The sequence below is a fragment of the Oreochromis aureus genome, linkage group 8 (assembly GCF_013358895.1).
Source record: "Oreochromis aureus strain Israel breed Guangdong linkage group 8, ZZ_aureus, whole genome shotgun sequence".
Classification (NCBI taxonomy): Eukaryota; Metazoa; Chordata; class Actinopteri; order Cichliformes; family Cichlidae; genus Oreochromis; species Oreochromis aureus.
In genome coordinates, this window is record NC_052949.1 from 24,019,175 (window position 1) to 24,039,839 (window position 20,665).

At 44.7% G+C, this 20,665-nt stretch overlaps 1 protein-coding gene across 1 annotated transcript in view; it reads right to left on the minus strand.

The window, feature by feature from the left end:
* The window catches only part of cacna1g (calcium channel, voltage-dependent, T type, alpha 1G subunit), a 321,041-nt gene extending 300,602 nt beyond the window's left edge, over positions 1-20,439 (minus strand). Inside the window, exons 1-2 of the mRNA XM_039616673.1 lie at positions 19,635-20,439; positions 18,669-18,989 (exon numbers count right to left, since the gene is read on the minus strand). Coding sequence (XP_039472607.1) covers positions 18,669-18,982 — 314 coding nt within the window. The 5' untranslated portion in view covers positions 18,983-18,989; positions 19,635-20,439. The remainder of the gene's footprint in view (positions 1-18,668; positions 18,990-19,634) is intronic.
* Between the last annotated feature and the right edge of the window lie 226 nt (positions 20,440-20,665).

The following is a 20,665-nucleotide window of genomic DNA, read 5'->3' on the forward strand; positions in this document are numbered from 1 at the left end:
AACACAGAGGCTACAGCCCTCTTTGCTTTATCAGTGGATACATTTTTTAGCTGGTGTCTTTTGTTACCTTTATATGGATCCGATTTCACTTGTTATGTTAGCTAAGCTAACCTCTCGCTGGAGTACATTAATTAAGTACATTTAAGTTATTTATTTGTCCTCTTTCTTATCTGTGTGTTGATTATATATATATATATATATATATATATATATATATATATATATATATATATATATATATATATATATATATATATATATATATCTGCTGGATAGCGTAGTGGTTAAGCTACACGCCTTTGGAGCAGAAGATCGCAAGTTCGATTCCTGCCTGGGGCGTCTGTATCCAGTAAGGGTCCTAAGGCTAGACCCCCTATGCTAAGCAAGCCTACCGCAGACATGAGCGAGACAGATAAATATGAAGGCATGCCGGCTCGGACGTCGCCCGGATCAACAAGGTCCGCGTCAGGTGTTGAGGAACCAGGGCACCCTGATGAGAAGTGGGCTACTGGAACAAGAAGGCATCGGTGGGCAAGAGACGAAAACAGGGCGTTGTTGGAATGCTACTACGCAAGTAACCCTGGCGGAAGGGGTTACATGAATAGGATGAGGGACCTATGGATTCTTCGATACCCAACATCCACAATGACGGCGAAACAACTAGTAGCTCAGTGTTCCAACATTCGAAAGAAGGGACTGCTCTCACAGCTAGAGATTGACGAGGTACAACATAAATGCTACGGCAAGGAGGAGTCAGGACGCCAGGGTACATAGCCCCAAGTGCGATAAGAGAAGGATCGTTGAGTGCCAGAGGAACTGACCTGAAGGATAGGATCATGGCCAAGCTTGAAACCTGGATCCCCGTGGCGGTTACCAAGATTACGTGAAGTACCCTCAGAAGGTCTGCTAGATGATGTTAACGCAGCACTACGGATGATACCTACAACCACGATTACCGACACTAACAAGCTGATCTACACTACGGCAGCAGTGATCAGTGAGATGCTTGGCTACAAGTTGAACAGCCACAAGGGGCAATACCCTCCATGGAGAAGGAGGCTAGAGGGCAAGATCAAAGTAGCACGGAGGAGGTTAGCCAACTAACGGAGTTGCAGAAAGGTGCGACAAAGAAGGTGCATAAGAAATACAGCAAGCTGTCCATACCTGAGGCCTTGGAAACTGCCAAGCAAAGACTCACAGCCTTGGCCACCCGCTTGAGGAGGTACACCAGAGAGAGAGAAGGCAGGAGAATAAACCAGCTGTTCTTCACAGAACCAGCAAAGGTGTACTCTCAGTGGCAAGGGAACAATAACAGAACAGCACCACCAAGGCTGGAGACGGAGCAATACTGGAAGAGCATATGGGAGAAGGACGCAACCCATAACGGCAATGCTCGGTGGCTAGTGGATCTGAGGGCAGACCATAGCGACCTCCTGAACAGGGTCCAGTAACCATCACAGTGGCAGATATCCAAGAAAGGGTCTCCAGTATGAAGAGTTGGACAGCACCAGGGCCCGACATGGTTCACGCCTACTGGCTGAAGAAGCTGACTGCACTCCACGAGCGTCTGGCAGCACAAATGAACCAGCTGCTAGTTAACGAGAGACACCCGGAATGGCTAACCAAGGTCGGACGGTCCTGATCCCCAAGGACCCCAAGAAGGGACCGGTCCCATCCAACTACCGACCAATAACCTGCCTCAGTACTACATGGAAGCTCCTGTCAGGCATCATATCGGCTAAGATGAACAGGCACATGGGTCAATACATGAGCGGGGCACAGAAAGGGATTGGCAAGAATACCAGAGGCGCAAAACACCAGCTACTGGTAGACAGAACGGTCAGCCGAGACTGCAAGACCAGACTGACCAACCTGTGCACAGCCTGGATTGATTACAAGAAGGCCTATGACTCAATGCCCCACAGCTGGATACTGGAATGCCTAGAATTGTACAAGATCAACAGGACCCTAAGAGCCTTCATCAGGAACTCAATGGGGATGTGGCGTACAACACTAGAGGCCAACTCCAAGCCCATAGCACAAGTCACCATCAAGTGCGGGATCTACCAAGGAGATGCTCTGTCCCCACTGCTGTTCTGCATAGGCCTGAACCCCCTCAGTGAGATCATTAACAAGACTGGCTACGGATACCGACTACGGAACGGAGCAGTTGTCAGCAACGTCCTGTACATGGATGACATCAAGCTGTATGCCAAGAGTGAACGAGACATCGATTCACTGATACACACTACCAGGCTATACAGCAATGACATTGGAATGTCGTTCGGACTGGAGAAGTGTAGTCGGATGGTAACAAAGAGAGGGAAGGTAGTCAGAACTGAGGGGATTGAACTACCAGAAGGCAACATGGCAGACATAGAGGACAGTTACAAGTACCTGGGGATCCCATGGCGAATGGGAACCATGAAGAGGGCGCTAGGAAAGCTGCAACCACCAAGTACCTGCAGAGGGTCAGGCAAGTCCTGAGGAGTCAGCTGAGCGGTAAGAACAAGATCCGGGCCATCAACACCACGCCCTGCCCGTGATCAGGTACCCTGCTGGGGTAATAGGCTGGCCAAAGGAGGAGATAGAAGCCACTGACATAAAGACAAGAAAGCTCCTTACCATGCATGGAGGGTTTCACCCCAAGTCCAGCACCCTGAGGCTGTATGCTAAGCGGAAGGAAGGGGCCGGGGACTGGTGAGTGTCAGCACCACAGTCCAGGATGAGACAAGAAACATCCACGAATACATCACGAAGATGGCCCCAACTGACAGCGTGCTCAGTGAATACCTCAGGCAGCAGAAACCCAAGAAAGAGGAGGAAGGCGAGGAACCATCATGGAAGGACAGGCCCCTGCACGGTATGTACCACCGGCAGATAGAGGAGGTGGCTGATATCCAGAAATCCTACCAGTGGCTGGACAAAGCTGGACTGAAAGACAGCACAGAGGCACTAATCATGGCAGCACAAGAACAAGCTCTGAGTACAAGATCCATAGAGGCTGGGGTCTATCACACCAGGCAAGACCCCAGGTGCAGGCTGTGTAAAGATGCCCCAGAGACAATCCAGCACATAACAGCAGGGTGCAAGATGCTAGCAGGCAAGGCATACATGGGCGCCATAACCAAGTGGCCGGCATAGTGTACAGGAACATCTGTGCCGAGTATAACCTGGAAGTCCCGAGGTCAAAATGGGAGATGCCCCCAAGGGTGGTGGAGAATGACCGAGCTAAGATCCTGTGGGACTTCCAGATGCAGACGGACAAAATGGTGGTGGCTAACCAACCGGACATAGTGGTGGTAGACAAACAGAAGAAGACGGCTGTAGTGATCGATGTAGCGGTTCGAATGACAGCAATATCAGGAAGAAGGAACACGAGAAGCTGGAGAAATACCAAGGGCTCAGAGAAGAGCTCGAGAGGATGTGGAGGGTGAAGGTGACGGTGGTCCCCGTGGTAATCGGAGCACTAGGTGCGGTGACTCCCAAGCTAGGCGAGTGGCTCCAGCAGATCCCGGGAACAACATCGGAGATCTCTGTCCAGAAGAGCGCAGTCCTGGGAACAGCTAAGATACTGCATGGGACCCTCAAGCTCCCAGGCCTCTGGTAGAGGACCCGAGCTTGAAGGATAAAACCGCCCGCAGGGGCGTGCTGGGTGTTTTTTTATATATATATATATATATATATATATATATATATATATATATATATATATCTATAATGTTTCAAGTCCTCACATTTAACAGTATGGCCATTGGGGCTACTACTACTACTATCACTAGCTTCACATACAAAGTCATATATTACACACAGATGACTCTATCATCAGGTGCTAATGTACTCATCTGTGACATTTTCTCTTTTCCAGTTTAACAGATTACACCTGTTTCACATAACCTTGCAACCCCGTTTTAATCTGGTAAGCTCTAGGCTCATAGGACATGATCCCATTCCCTTCTCAGCTGATCCCAGCGCAGGTGTAGTGCTTAAAAGGATGCCGAGGCTCAGCACTTCCACAAAACTCTGTGATCTGATTCAGGAGCAGCCATCACACAGTCGCCCCTGGGACATGAAGCTCTAATGGCTGCAAACTGTAAATGTCACAGTGATTTGGGCCAAGCACCAAGGAGAGAGAGCCTGATAGGGTGTTCACTTGTGTGTGTGTGTGTGTGTGTGTGTGTGTGTGTGTGTGTGTGTGTGTGTGTGTGTGTGTGTGTGAGGGAAAGAGAGAGAGTGTCATGTCAGTGTCACTGCTTGTGCAAAACAGGTCACAGTGAAAAGGTACTGAACTGAAGTAATTACAGTATTAGAAAGGTGCGGACACAGAAAGAAACATACAAACACTTTTCCATATATTTGATAACCAACAACACAGTCAAATATGTCTGCAGTATGTTACAACCTACATTTGCTCATTCAGTGAACTGAACTGAAACTGTGTGTTTCCAGGATTATTACATCGGAGTAGCACACGGGGATCCAACCACCAGTGAGGGAGCGGTGATTTTGGGAGAATTCAGAAAAATTGATTAGAAAAAAAAACAAAACGCACAATAAGTTATAATTATTGTTTTTAATGTGTACAGACCTTCTGCTTCTATAAATACACATTAGAAGACGTAGCTACAATCTAATAATATAGCAGCCGCACTGAAACACAAGATTTAATGCGAGGTAGTGGAGCTAATAAGATATTAGCTCCACTACTGGTTACAACATTAAATATGTTTAATTTTACTGAGCCGTAGAAGTAAATAACATTATGTCTGGGAGGGGACAAGGAGCACTCCTCACTTCAAACCTTACAAATGTATTGTTTTCTATTGATACCGTTCACAATTATTTAATAGTGAAGGCTTTTAGATTTTGAATCTATGGTGGGCAGAGGTGGACAAAAACAATATCTTATTTTTTAGAGTTAATTGAAAACACCCTTTTTCCCCGAGTTAAATCCAAAGAGGGGGGTAGAGGTATAACTTCCAAGCATAAAAAGCTTTCTTAAACCTTATTTTGCGGCACAGTTAGCATACGCCAAAGTCTCTTTCTAATTAGATTTAACAGGTGATTCAATATGTGCATTTTCTATGTCCCAGTGACCATTAAAATTAAAGTTAATTTAGAAAATCCTTAAAAATAAGTGCTTGGAGGCATAACCAAGAAAGCAGTGGGGTGGTGAGATTTGTTCCTAGACTCAAGTATTCGATTCAATGTTCCAAGCTAGCTAGATATTATGCTAAAAGATTAAGTGTCGGTCCCTGGCTTCACTCTTCATCCAAAACTTTGGCCTCAGTTCAATTCAGTTTTATTTATACAGCACAAAATCACAACAACAGTCGCCTCAAGGTGCTTTATATTGTAAGGCAGACCCTACAATAATACATACAGAGAAAAAACCCACAATCATATGATCCCCTATGAGCAAGCACTTTGGCGACGTGGGAAGGAAAAACTCCTTTTTAACAGGAAGAAACCTCCAGCAGAACCAGGCTCAGGGAGGGGCGGGGCCATCTGCTGCGACCGATTGGGGTGAGTCACTGTTTTAGTCAATGGCTGTTCCTGACTTTACCCTAATTTATGGAAATCACAAGGTAAGTACCATCAACTTGAGTTGATTAGCATTTTCATTAAGGTTTTTTCTGTTTTTTTAGATTACTTGTACTTCATTAAGGACGTGCAGAGGTAATGTTCATTAGTCTTTGAGGGATTGCTGGGTCAACACCCGAGGCTGTGTTTGCTTTAATTTTGTTCTTGTATGTTTGGCTTTGTAAATGAAAAGTGTTTTAGCATGTGCAAAAAGCTTATTAAGCTATGACTGAACAGTTGCTGTTTGGGGGAGGGGTTTAGGGAATGGTTCACTCTGATGACCAAAAACTCACTCAAGCTCAGGCGACACATGCTCGTCAATACTTAGCCACACTTATACAAAAAAACGATTTCTCTACCCTTCTGTAGCAGGTTTTTAATTACACACACCATAGGGGGATTAACCACAACAGCTATTCAAAAGAATTGAAAACACACACACACGTCTCCTCTGGTGGTCAACCCACTACGAAAAGTTCATTAGCCTCCACTCAGCTGCCTGTATCTATATGAACCGGAACAAACCAGACTTGCATGATCTGCTGAACGCTACAACAAGGCTTTCGGCACAGAATCACGACGCTAATTGAGTGAGTTACTATCAGCCAATCTGCTGTCGTACAATGATGTTGTGTAATGAGTTACATTTACATTAATTGGAAAGTTTTATTAAAGTTGAAGGTGGAGCTGTGAACACCCCGTGTGCACAGATGCAGACTTGCACACACGATCTCATGAGGCCAGCAGACATATCATGACTCTTATATAAGCTTCCTGACCCCAGAGGTATTTATATCCCTCGTTTGTTATCTATAATAAGACATCTTTCTCTTTTTTTCCCACTCCTTCACCAGACTCCCCAGACCTGCTGCGGGAAAATCCTGATTAGTGTCCCAATGACTTGACATAGAGTGATCGAGATAGCGACGCAGACAGAGAGGGAGGAGGAGGGAGGTGGAGCAGAGAGACAAAAATGTGCAGAAACTGACAAAAGAGATGCGTTTCGGTGCGTGGCTGTGCGAGTTATCGACAAAACTGGCAGTTTTGCGGCAGGCCGATTTGACAGTCGACTGATTTGGCGCTTTACGTGTTTATCCCTGAAGTGTGCGTGAGTATGTGTGTGAGCTGGTACAGAGATAAGGCCAGCGCTCGGGTCTGGAGTGTGTCAACAGCACCGGAGTCCTTTTTTAGTAACACAACCTAAAAAGGGCACTTCTATCAGACATGGCATCCCCTGCTGCTCATCAGCTTATCAATCTGTCTGGAGAAAAACACAGCTAGGAAAGGGGGGAGGTGTAGTTATCAAAAATAACTATGAGCAGAAGGTGGAGCAGAGATGGGTATAAAAAAAAGAAGAAGAAAGAAACAACAGACCTGAGAGGAAAGAAGCTGAAGAACAAGTTCATATATTTTGTCAAGCACTTTTTGCAAAATAGGTTTTTAGAAAGCTGGGTAGCTGAAATTTCACAAAACTGGGGCGATATATGATGACTGAAGAAGAGAGTAAGAGGGAGAAGGAAGTAGTGGACACCAGTTAGCAGCAAGGTGGAGGAGAAACAGATCAAAGCATTTGTCATGACGTAGACCAGACGCAGCGGCAGTAAGACAGCCTAATAACTTGGTACATGTGTCCGATAAGATTTTGCTGTGTAAGAGTAAATATATAGCTTACCCATGCCATTCTCATCTCTCTTCTGTACCCCCACCCCCTTCTGTTGCCACTCTGTGCAGCCAAGCTCAATTCTTCTACAATACCCTAATGAGAAAAAGCTGGTAGAAAAATCCTGGACTCAGTCCTACATAAACTTACAGCCATCTCACGAAACAGCCCAATAGAGACTGGGGGGACTGACAAAGAAGAAAAAACACATTAACAGAGAGGAAAATAAAATATATACTTTCATTATTCTGACAAAGTAACACGTCTTAAGTATAGAAAATACATTATGTTAACACTCTATATTTGCATCTACAGTACCTATGAAAATTCCATAACAGGTGAAGTCATCAACAATATGGCTAATGCCTTAACAAACACACTCTTTAGCCATAGCAAGTTATCAGCATTACCAAAAGAAGTGAGACCTATCTTTCTATAAATAAAAATTAAATTGAAACTTATATCAACAGCTTTTAGGAGACCCACAGTCATTTCCTACAGTGTGTGGGAATGGGAAATGGAAACTCATACCATGAAGCTCCTGGTGCACAGTTTTTGTGCTGATGTTAATGCCGATGCACGTTACACACTATGTGCGTCAGTACTCGTGACCTCACAACTTTACATGGTCTGTCACTTACTGGCTGGGTTACAGTGGCTTCTGAGTCCTTCCGCTTTCCAATAATACAACCTACAGCTGATCATGGAATATCTAGAGGGGAAGGAATTTAGCAAATGGATTTATGCAATAGTGCTATGCTTGTACTGTACCACACTGCGAACTCTTTGAAATGACTCATTTTTTCCCCCAAATGTTTGTAAGGCAGACTTTATACACATGTGGTAATTGAACTGGAAACACCTGAATTGAAAAATTAAGAGGTGTGGCCCAGTGTAGTTCACCAATGAACGCTAAATATTTGATAAATTTTAGCAAATTGAATCCCTCTTTGACTCTTGTACTCATCCAGTATAAATTTTTATGTGATGTAAAAGTGTCCTAGTGTGCACAACACCAAGATAAGACCAGACTTGGAAACAGCAAACCTGCTTCATGACAAAAACACACCATAAATACAACAAGGCTACAAAGAACATGTGAGCAGTTTCAAACAAATAACAAAGCGTTGCACTCGCTAGTTGCAGTCATTATGACATGAGTAGCAAACGGTGGATGTAAATTGCTGTTGCGGTTACATAAAACCAGGGCTTTAAGCTACAGATTTAAAAAACAAGAGTTACAGTTAACTTTAGCTATTATTATCGTTCGCGTGTTAAGCAGTTCTTATAACACAACAAAAATCATGTTTGCTGCCTACACGCTTTCCATACAAACAAACCAACCATCCATCAAAGCAACAAGACAAGCAGCCAGTTACCCTTGGACTTGATTATTCAACAAATGAATCACTGACCCAATACCCAGTTCACTAAAGCTGAACCAAACAAATCATTCATTTGACTACTTAATTATGCTAGTTAGCCCGTCTTTCACTGTTGAATATTTACTATGTTTAGGGGTCATAAATGAGAGTAATGTTTCTAACAATTAAAAGAAACTGAAAAAAGAAACAGCTAAGTACTAATGAATTATCAAAACAAAACACAAACAGTCAACCAGCTAACCATTTAACCAACTAGTTGCCACTTAAACAAGCTGGTCAACCAACCAGGAAAATGGCCCACTAGTTAACCACATAAAAAACCAATACACCAGCCAACTAACCATTCATGTAACCAACCAATTAACTTCACAATCCTTCAACAAATCAACCAACCAGCCAATAAGTCGAGCGGTCTTTGATGGAACAGGCAAACAGGCATAAACACAACACTCCAATCAGACAACAAACCAAGTATCCACACAACCAGCCGGTCTAACCAAAACAGCATTCCTGACAATTAAGTGCAGATGACAATGACAGAACTGTTTTGTGTTTTCATACATCTTAATTGTGTCGGGACACATTCTGCAGCAGCAGTAATTAACTGCGGGGTTTTATCTGCACTAATTGTTCTCTCTGTACAAATAATTGATTGAAAATCAGTGATAAATTTGTTGTCTGGAGACAAACACACACATGTGACTGTGCTTCTCAAAGCAGAAACAATATGACAGGGGAACTACTGTTGCTGCGGGCAAAAACAAAAGATTATGAGCGGGTGACACACACACACACAAACACACACACTGTGAAGTGATTTTTACAGGGCCGCAGACGAGCTCTCGAAGACAGCACATCTGTAAAAGTCTAAGCTCCATCCCTTCCATGGATTTCACTACCTCCTGTCATCAGACCCTGCTGCTGCTCCTCTTTTCCTCTCACTCTCCCTTTTTTCCCTCTATTGAGGAGCTAGCCTGTGGTTTTTACAGGATTCACATTAATTTGTTAACTAGGCCACCAGAATCACAGGGGTGGAAGAGCACAACACATGTCTGACAAAAGGAATGAAGCAACACGCACATTAGAAAAAAACAAAAACAAAAACCCAAGTGAGTAAAAGCTGGCCGCTCCATCAGAAAGTTGCACAAAAAAAGAAAGGAGGAAACTGACGTTTGCTCTTCCATTCAAAGCAGTAAACACATTCATATAATAAGGCAGAGGCACAACAAATACACACAGACAGGGAGTGTGATTCTTGCTGCTGTTTGTCGGTCTACAGTAGAGTTTGTGGTTTGCTCCCGAATCGCTGTGGTCAGAGTCTCACCGGGTGTGTATCAGGTTAGCTGGCCCCTCGGCTGCCAGCACGCACACCGAGGTGGCTGCCAGGCCCGAGCCACAAGCACATTCATTGCATTCACATATACTTAAGTAACCTGGTACTCAGAGAAACCAAGTTACGCAGGTAAGTGGAGAAGCCGTGATGATTCTAGCAGAGAACAGTCGAACCACAGCTCACGGTTACAGACGGCGAGCAGTCAGACTCTGTTCTGATGTTTAGATTAGGCTGCTGTGCTTTCTCAGTGGATGTAAAAGACAGGCAGAAATGACTTCCCAGTGGTTAGGTGATTTTTTTACTCACATGTTAATTAGTGTCTGCGTGACGGCTAGCCTAGCCGTCATTATCTGCACCTTTGCCTGATCATCCCCTAAAGTGAATTCCCCCGTAAGTACAGCGACTCACATGATACATTCATTTGCATTTCCACTACTCCAGTTTCATCACTACAACATGTGTATAAGAGTTTTTAAAATAAAGGGAAAGTTTTTAATTCTAATCTTGCAAAAATAAGGTTAATATTTAGAGTTTTCATGAGAGCGGGTGATGTTAAGAAATAAAACTATGTATTTATTTTTTGTTTCAAATACAGGTCTTGGGAATCTACAATATATCATGTGAACGAAGTGGAATATGTTCCAAGGGTGTTCTATTGATTTTACAGACAGAGGAGGAACTTATTATAAGGTATTATCCAGCTGAAGAAATTATGTGCAATATATTCAAAAATCTATAAAGAAAGCTTGTCTGAAATGTCTACAAAAAAATCTGTCAGATGTATAAAGTAGACTTTCAGCTCTGTTATGCCTCAGTTACAGGCCTACAGACTGGTTGGTGACCCTGTGGCAAAGCGTGCATTCTACACCTGGTTGGTGAGCAGTTTCCGGAGGTTGCTGCGTCAAAAATCTCCCTGTGATTGCTGCGATCTCTAGCAGATTGCCGCAGCCACGGTTGGGATGGCTTGCATGGAAGACACTGACTTGCCTTTACTTTTCTAGAAGTAGTGAAAATCGAAAAAGTGCAACACAACCCACAAACAGAGGCCATTCACCAAAGTACCAAGTTGCTGGTTTGGCTGCAACCTGCTAGCAGCCAAAGCAATCTCCCCCTGCAGCCACCAGTAGGGGGTAATCCCAGACTGGTTGGTGACTGGTGGTTGCCAGGCTGTTTATAGGCTGGTGTGACTGAAGCCTTAGCATCACCCTAACCTAAAAATTACTGTCTTTGATTTCAGCCAAGAATTTATTGTTTATAAACTGAATAGAGCAATAGCAAGAAACATTGCTCGGGGTTCCAAATGTACTTTAATACAAAGTAAGGTGCGTTTTGTAACCGTAAATCTAGATCAGATGCTTATACTTCTATGATTTCTGCGAGATTCCTTTGAAGAGGAAACCATTAACTGGGAGTAAGAGTAATTTTCTTCTGAAAAATGAAATAATCACTCTCTGTGCCCTAAAGGAAAGCTTTTCCAGGAAAAAAAAAACCCAGAAAACACACCAGCTGTTTAAAGCAAAAGCTTTAACAATCCGCCTATGTGAAACTATAGAAGTGCAGCAATCAGCAACAGAGCTGAAAATGTGTCGCGGGCCAAGCGCAAAGAAGGGTTTTCTTTGTGTTTAACAGCTTAAACAAAGCTCTTCATTAAGAACAGACCTCATACTGCGTCGTCTACTCACACCTTAGTGCAGTCTGAGCTCTGCCTCGGACTCGCTCCCTCCCTCCCTCTCTCCTCCTCCTGCCATCTCTTTCTGATTGTCGCTCCTGTTATTCGTCAATAATTGGCACTTTCAGCGTGGCGGTGGCTGAATCACTGAATTTCACACACATACTGCAGAGTGTGTCAGGAGTTTGCCATTGCCAGGAAACTGATCTATGGCTGTTTTTCAGTGAATCAGTGTTTGGAGCGGGTTCAACACATTATGCTAAAAGAACTGTCACTTACTTCAAACAACCTTGGTGCCTTTCGAACGTGTGTCGAGTGTGTTTACAACAGATGTTAGCCGCACAGTAGGTCTGTGTGATACGGACAACAAAACAACGTTGCAATTATGCCGGTAAATATTGCAACTGATATTTGGACGGGGATACAATAAACGCTCAGTCACTTCCTTCTGCCGAAGCCAAGAGCAAAGACTCGGTGACTAAGAGCGATAAATCCCTATCAGCTAACATTAAATCCTGAATGTAACAAAGACTTTCTCGCACAATAACAAAGCCCTACACCCACATGCACACGCCTACATAAATACCAGCCACAGCGCTGAATGATTTTGACTGCTCTCATTAGAGTTCTCTGGTTTGCAGTTATGTAAGCGTTCGTTCTAAAGCTTAGTTTCCGTCTTAAAAGTGAGACCGAAGAGTTCGCTCTCATGTCGTCCAAGACTTTTGGCAAATGTAATGGTGAGTTCAAAGAAAGGTATCAGAGGAAACATATTTTCTGTAACCACTGCACCTCTTGACTGAACTCCTCAGCAATTTTGTGTGAATTTTCCCAACAGTCTTTTGTTCACCAATAAAATATATTGGAACGTGGCCAGTGGCAGAGAGCGGTAGCAGTACAGCAAGAAGATTTCTGGACAGGAAAAGAAAACCAAAAGATCAGATCGGGAGATTCCAGTGCAATCTGTGCGAGCGTCTGCAGTTTCCAAAGCACACAGACCATGTTTGGAACTAGCTAGTCGTCCATCTATCCTTCTGTAAACTTGAGAATTGCTTCTAACCAGTACCAGAGAATTCATAAACTGAACCTAAATCAAATACAACTCCAAATAAATGCTAATTCCACTCTGTGCTTCCTAAAGATTTCCCAGTTTGTTCAGAAAAACCTATTTCATGAGGGGATCATCAAATATGTCAATGCTTTTTGCTTGCACTGCTGCCCCAAGTGGCCAAAAATCAATTAATGCAGCTTTAAATTCTAATTAGACTAATCAGGAAATTCTAATCTAGGATTAGAAAGATTATTGATGGACTGAACTGAGCATCTTATTACCTAGCATTCATTTAAGTTGGCAGCTGTTTCATAAAACTCTTATTCTAATGTTGAACTTAAGGAGCTTTGCAAGACTTTCAGTTCAAAATAATCCTTATTTATTTTAAGCTAAGCATCCGCTGTTAGAAACAAGCCATTTTGCCTCCCCAAGTCCTCCGTTTAACCCAGCTTTCTTTTGATTGGCTACACCTCACAAACACAGGGTTTGAAAGGCAGGTGTGTGGGCTTCTGTGCTCATAGTTAATATAAGTATCTATGGTTTTATCACAAAACTCTAATTACTGATCACAAATCCTGTGTTCTTGTTGAGGTTATAAGCTGTTGCTGCAGCTGGCTATTGTGTCACATTAGTGTTCCTGTTCGTACTGGTATGAATGCGGACAGAAACCAGCTGCTGAAGTCGGGGTGGAGGAAAAAAATACATTATAGTATTGTGACATTGTGTGTGGTGATATTGTATTGATACAGAGAAACCAAATGTCAACAATAATATTATTAAATAAATTCCAAAACCCACCATCCTGATATGGTGCCAACATTTGCCAGGCGAACTTACATTAAATCGGCTCAAAACTGGACGCGCTTAGCTTGACAAAGCTACCTTCTAATAAACCACTGTAGATTTCAAGGTGATCACACGCATCACCTAATAAGAGACAACCTTTCTACAAACAGTCGCAGTCTGACTTGGACTTACTGCAGTCAGTTTCAGAGACTGCCAAAGGCTTGCAGATGATTGCTGTGTGGTTTATAAATGCAGACAGACTGCTGACACGAGTATTTGTTGATGAGCACGAGTACGAGGACTCAACTTGCTGCCAGCTGTTTGTATTCTGGTTAAGCTACTATTGAACGGGAAGGTTGCTCAGCATGTTACAGAATGTTAAAAATAGCAATAATATTGTATTGTCGGTGAAGTATCATGATAATATCATATGGGGGACTCTCTGGTGAGTTCTAGCGATACCTTGAAGGTAAGTCATTTTCTGGGGCGCTCCCAAGTAGGTGATTACCCTCTGGAGGCCCAAGAACTCTTTGGACTTAAAGGCCATTAAGAGTGTCGTGCTCTACTGACTGAGCTAACCAGGCTGCTATATACATGCTACAAATCCACTGTGGATCTGTCCATTAGCGAGCTGCATTCTACATACAAACTTTTAAGCTACGTTTAAGCTTCAAACACACACTAATACGATCACGTGTGCAGCTTTGAATATGCATACAAATACACACTCTGACAAACACACACATCCCTTGCAGTGAACACTTCACATGCAAAATACATGCAAGTTACATCACATGGTCCCCGAGACACATGACTCACAGACTAAAGATCCCTGCACAGCACACAATAAGACGTTTTTGCACTGCTGCGTAAATACTTCATTAAACACAATGAGTGAGTATGTAAGAGGGGTCCAGTGAGAGAAGGCACATATTCAGATTCTTTACACACGAATGTAGGTTCCAAGTGTAAACAACCTAACACACCTATGAAAGAAGTTCTGATGGGATTCACAAAGAGCATCGAACTGCCAGAAGTTGGAAAATCCTCGAAGCAACTTAAGAGATGGTAGGTTTGGGTGTAGGAGCAGAGGGAGAAAATATGAAAGCTGCGTTTCTGGCGGGCGCAGGCCGACTTTTTCACCTCTTAAAAAATGCTCTCTGAAATCGCACACGGCTCTTCAGCTTAGCCCCCTCCCATCCCTTCCTCCCTCCACCTCGCGCTCTTTCTTTTTTCTTCTTCTTCTTTTTTTTTTTTGCCGGTTTCGTAGGCTTTAGAAGATGGCATACACCCCTCCTCACTCCTCCAGCCAACGTGAGATTTTTAGCTGCAGAGAGGAGGGGAGGAAAAAAAAGGAGAAGCAAGGGGGGTCTGCAAGAGGGGAGGGGAGGGCGGGAGACATTTTCTGCTGATTAAGTAAGTGTGCGCTTCGGCTTCCATTATTAGACAGACACATCACGTAAGACAGGCAACAAATGTGGAGAGTGAAATCGGAAGAGAAACATGAAATTGGTAGCGTGCTTTGTCCAAATCCTTCCACTCCTTTGAAGCGCAAGTGGTTTATCGGGCTTCCAGTGATGCCGTTTCAATGTGATGACAAACACCTAGCCTTGGCCAGGTGTCCTCCCTCACTGTTCTGGGCTGTGTAATCCTCTGCTTAAATCACTGCGAGCAAAGGATAGAGAGCACTGGACCAGTTCCCAAACTCTCCCCTCCTCCTCCTGCGTCTTGGCACAACATCCAGCTCCCCGCCAGAGAGGAGACACCTACGGGAGTCCTGGGGAAATGTGTGTGTGTATGTGTGTCTGCGTGTGTGCACTGCTTACACAATCTCGCTCTCTCTCTCTCAAACATACACACACACACACACACACATACAAAAGCTCTCACTCTTTATCATACGCAGATTCTGAAGGAATCATTAGCAAAACCTGCAGAGGGAATTTCACACAGGCAATGTGCTGGGCAAAACATCACTCAGAGCGTGCACCCCAGGGGTCTTCAATTAGACCTTAAATACCTCAGCGAGCATCCAGGGGTCCTAATTACCCCTCAGACTGTTGAAAATGGCCGCGGGCCGCCTGAGGCCGGGGGCTTAGTGAGGATATGTGTGTTTAGAATAGATTCTGGCCCTGAGATCAGTCAGGCTTTCCTGTGTTGTTGGTCTACAGCGTCAGACAGAGGAAGCAGTCTTGGTGCATCCTAGTTGGCTGCTGCTGCTGCTGCTGCTGGTGGTGTGCTGTGGATGTATTTATAGCAGGATAGAGACGGAGAGAGACTACTGCAGGATTCATTCTTGAACCAAGAGCACAGAAAGAAAGAAAGCGAGACCCCGGTGTGGAGAGGCTGCTGCAGAGGAGGACCGCAGATCAAGAGAGGAAGAGTTAAAAATATGGCCGAAGTTACATCTGCTTGCCTCCATGCAAAGCACCAGGGTACGCACTGATTCACACACCGCAGTGCACACAGACACACGCGCAGGGGGAGATGCATCGATCGCAGTAACGTTACACTGCATTACAAAAGCAGTGACCTTTTCCTAAATCGGTACAAATACACATTAAAGGGCAAACGAGAAGCCTTAGAACACCTAAATACAATCTTTGGGGCCTGAGGGATGCCTGTGCACACCCGTACAGGGGAGCAGTCAAACATCACTGCAAATCACCCAGCAGTTCTTTCAACACTTTAAAATCCATACTGCAAAACAGATCCATCAAACCACAGAGCCAGTCGCCATCAGGATGAACTTTTTTTTTAAAAATCAGTTAAAATGACAGTATTTTAATACCGTAACCCCAAACCACAGTGTGACACTTTACTGAATAAAATTAGTTTGTTTTATTTTGATCACTTCGATAAATTAAGCATTGCACTTCTACTATCGATACTATCGATCCCAGTGCAGGTGTTGGTAACTGATCGATACTTTGTTTCTATCTTATGAATTCAGGTTTTTTGGGGGGTAAAATTCACACAAGTTTGTTTTATTTATATAACACATTTAAAACTGAAGTTGTCCCAAAGTGCTTTAGAGACAGGTGCATTTACATTCCAAAAGAACCCAGTTTCCAAATTTAAAAAGCTGAAAGGTGTGTTTTGTTGTGTTAACTAAATATAGCATTGATTCAGATAATGTGTTCAGAATTTGCAAATTGATGATAATTCATTTCAAAAACCATGACACACTGCTCTGCTCTGGTGAGTATTTACTTGGTATCGGATCAGTACCACAATATGCAGCAGCACACAGCACTACAGGCCACCAAGTCAACCTCAACACTTGCTATGTAAGCTGCTTTAACCTGGCCACATTAGCTGCACATCTGCAAGCCACTTTGCAACCCACCTCCAGCCAAGCTCTTCCTAATACTTTATGACTGTCATATCCATTGTTACTGATCTGTGGTGGATCTGGTTATTTTGGTGACTGTTTCAGACAAAGCAGCCAAACATTTCTTCACCATAGCTTCTGAGCTAAGCGCTAATGATACCAAACTTGGTTAACAAGCTGTATCTATAAACTCCAGCTCACAGACAAGCATACTGAATTATTGAAGTACATTAATACACCAAGAAAATATTGAGATTTCATTCACCAAAACATCTTAAATGGTTTCTGTAACACAAAGAAGCTGTAAATAACAATAAAAGGAGAAACAAATGAAAATCCCAACTGGAATTTCTTGGAACCTCACAATTGACAAAACAGAGAAGTATAGAATAATGTTGCTCAAACTTCAATTTCTCCCATCTATATGACATCAACCTCAGACAAAAATTTAAAGAGGCTGGGTTTTTGGATCCTTTTTTCCTATCAAATAGGAATGTGCTGCTTTAATGTGGAGGTCTCACTGGGAGGTCCACGAAAAGTAAATGTTTGAGAACCCATGACTTGGATAACAGTATCAAGGATCTCCAGTGCTCCCTGTGGAGTCACTGAGGACTCTTGTGCCCCCGCTGCTAAAAAAGTCTATTTGTAAGCCCTTTTTAAAAGATTTGACATTTACAGACATGGAAATTAGCTGTGATCTCTGGGAGATGGAGACACACAAAAAAAGGAAAGAAAAAAGGAAAATAAAGATGAAAGAAAAGCGAGAGAAGGAAATGTGGAGGGGAGGAGGGGGTAAAAGAGTACAAACAAGTGCGAGCAGCAGCATCACGGGCCAGCGTTCCTGGGAGAGGAGGAGGACAGGCTGCCACTGCGTCTCAATTAAAACAGTGACAAATTAGGAAGGGGGGTTGGGATGAAATGCAACAGACAAGGCTGAAGAGATGGATGGATGGGAGGGAAGATGGAAGGAACATGACACCTAAAAGAAACAGCAAAGGCTGTCTGAAACCTCCTGAGCAGAGCGGCCAGGGAAACATTTATTCCCATAGCCCACTCACACATATAGACACACACACGTTACCTAAACTCTAAGCGAGACAGACAGATAGTGGGAGACAGAAAAGAGCCCCCTTTCTCTTCCCCCTCCTGCCTCCTTGCTAGCAGGAGAACGGAATCGGTGCAGGTCCTGTCCATTTATGAATCAATAAAACCCTTCAGTGGCAGGAAGGGTTCAATAAGGCTGTGTGACATGAACCGACTCCACCCCTCCACCGCTATCCACCCCAAGGACGGGGCCACCGCTCGATAAACACCCACTCCAGGTGTGTCTGTGTATCAATAAACACATTACAACTTCCAGACTTCATCCTCTAACTCCACCTATAAGAAACGGATTATTAACAACCAACTTGTGTGTGTTCTTAGTAATCAATCGAAGAATAATACCCAACTCAGAGGAATCAGAGCATGATGTGGGAACACACACACACACATGTCCAGTCAGGTGTGAGAGGATGCGGTTCCACTGGGACCCACACACACATCTGAGTCACAAAAATAAATGTGACGCTTTGTTTTGTTTTGTGTGTGTGTGTGTGTGTGTGTGTGTGTGTGTGTGTGTGTGTGTGTGTGTGTGTGTGTGCAAATCAGGCCATGACGCTTGCTCACTCCACACATCAGCCTGCACACACACACACACTGATCTGTGTGATCTGTCAGAGCAGGCCTGTCCTGACTCTGGCAGCCTTGTGGTCACTGGATAAACCCTTGTGAGGTGCACAGCAAAGCAGGTGTTTCTTACCTGCCACAGGTGAATGCGCGCATGTGCAGACTCCAAACGCGTTGAGTTAAAAGAAAAAGAAAAGGATATGGGTTGCAGACCATTTTGAGGCACCAGCTCCGGGGCCGGGTGGTTTGTTTCAGGTAGAAGAAGACCACGGGGGCCAGGGTGGGGTAGGGCAGGCTATCCCCGCCGCTCGCCGAGATTTCCTCCCCGGCTGCAGAGATCCCGTCCGGTGCCGGGGACGCCGGCTCCACCGCCGACACCTCGCCGTGCTCCCCGCCGCCCGTCCCGAGCCCGGACAGGTCGTTGAGCCGGATGAAAGTCCTCGGCAGAGAGGAGCGACCCTCCGAGGCCCCGGCGTCGGGAACCCCGGAGAGATTTCCCCCATCCTCGGCCATCATTCACCTCCTGCAAGCAACGGGGTCGATCACAGACATATGATTAGGATCCATTAGTCAGTGGAGAACGCGCAGAGAGAACAGAAATAGGCAAAATAGATATTTTTTTAAAAATCAGCTGATTAAAAAAACATTAAAAAATAATAAAAATAAAGGTACCAACTTTTGGCTGCAGTGAAAAACACCCCGCTGCTCATAGGCGCACAATTAAATACACAATGAAAGGCGAGCAACAGTATGGAACAGCTAGGTGGTGTTGGGGAGGTTATTTGAGGAAATATGGCCACATATTATCGAAATGACTGCACAGATATGATCGTTTTATTGAAATATCATCACAGAAACCGCTTCATTTTGCATGGATTAAACTCGGATAAGTGAATATCTACTGTCCAAAGCTGGAGGGGAGACGAATAGATCAGAGCTCCTAATGTGCAGCGCTCACATTCCTTTCCATCAAAAAAAAAAAAACACAAAAAAAAAGAAAGAAAGAAAAGAAAAGAAAAAAATCTTGCAACAACAGCGCTTGCTTGCTATTATTGGCTTCCAAACTTCGGCAGCATCACCGATCTACCGACAGCAACACTCCTCACTCCTCCGAGCTCCTGCTTGCTCTCGGGGAGTGAGAGGTGCATCTTTCCCTTCCATTCGTTACCTGTAATGGACTCGGGTAGATGTGCCCAAAGCGCGCTCAGTCATCGCATGATCAGTTTCTCTCTTCTTCTTTTTGCGTGTTTGTGTGTGCCGTGGCTGTAAAGTCCACGCCGGCCTGACGGAAAGAAAGCAAGAGAGAAGAAACGCGAGGGATGGAGCAGAGGAGAGGTGTTCTTGTAGGTTTGTGGAGCGTATAGTTTCCAGCTGCTGGTGCGCTGCGGTGCTCCTTCTGCCGCTCGGGGTCCGTCTGAGACGCGCTGCGCCCCCCCGGGTCCGGTCTCCGGTGTCCAAGAAGCCTCTCCGGGGACCTCAGGCACGCTTCATAATCCTAAATCGTAAAGATTGAATCGGCCGCAGGGAGACTTTTCCCCACTTTTCAGCTCTCAGCCTTCTTTCTTTTCTTTTCTTTTTTCTCTGTTTGTGTGAAATTTACTGACGCCGCGCACAAACTTCTCTCCGCTCCCCTCCTCCTCCCCCTCCTCCTCCACAGCGCTGATGGGCAAACCCCTAAAAAGGGAGAAAATCCTCCACCGAGCTTTGCTCTTCCCCTCCTTTAAATGAACGATCCCGGCACTTTCATCCACAGGCGGCTTTCTTTCAAACGCAGATCCCGCTCCGGAGTTTCAGCACATCCATGGAGATGCTGCTGCTGCTGCCGCTGCGCATCCCGAGCGCAGACAGCCGTCCAGCCTTGTTTCTTGTTTCTTTTTCTTTTTTAATATTTCCTAAATATCACAAACACCTCCCTTCTCCACTGTTGCGCGCATGATGAAAAGCACCGGGCTGCTCCCGCTCCTCGCACTCGTCTCTCTCTCTCCTTTCTCACTGTACTCCGTCCATCAGGCTCACACAGCTGGATGGGGGGTGGTGGGGGGAGTAGAGGGTGGAGGAGGGAGGGTGGTGGTGTGTGGGGGGGTGGGAATCCTAACTTCTCACTGCCCGCCCCAAAGACCGCCACTCTACGCCAATCGCTGCGGGGCTTGACTCGGAGGTGCCCGCCCCCACTGGTCGAGCAGGAAGTCGATTAACTAG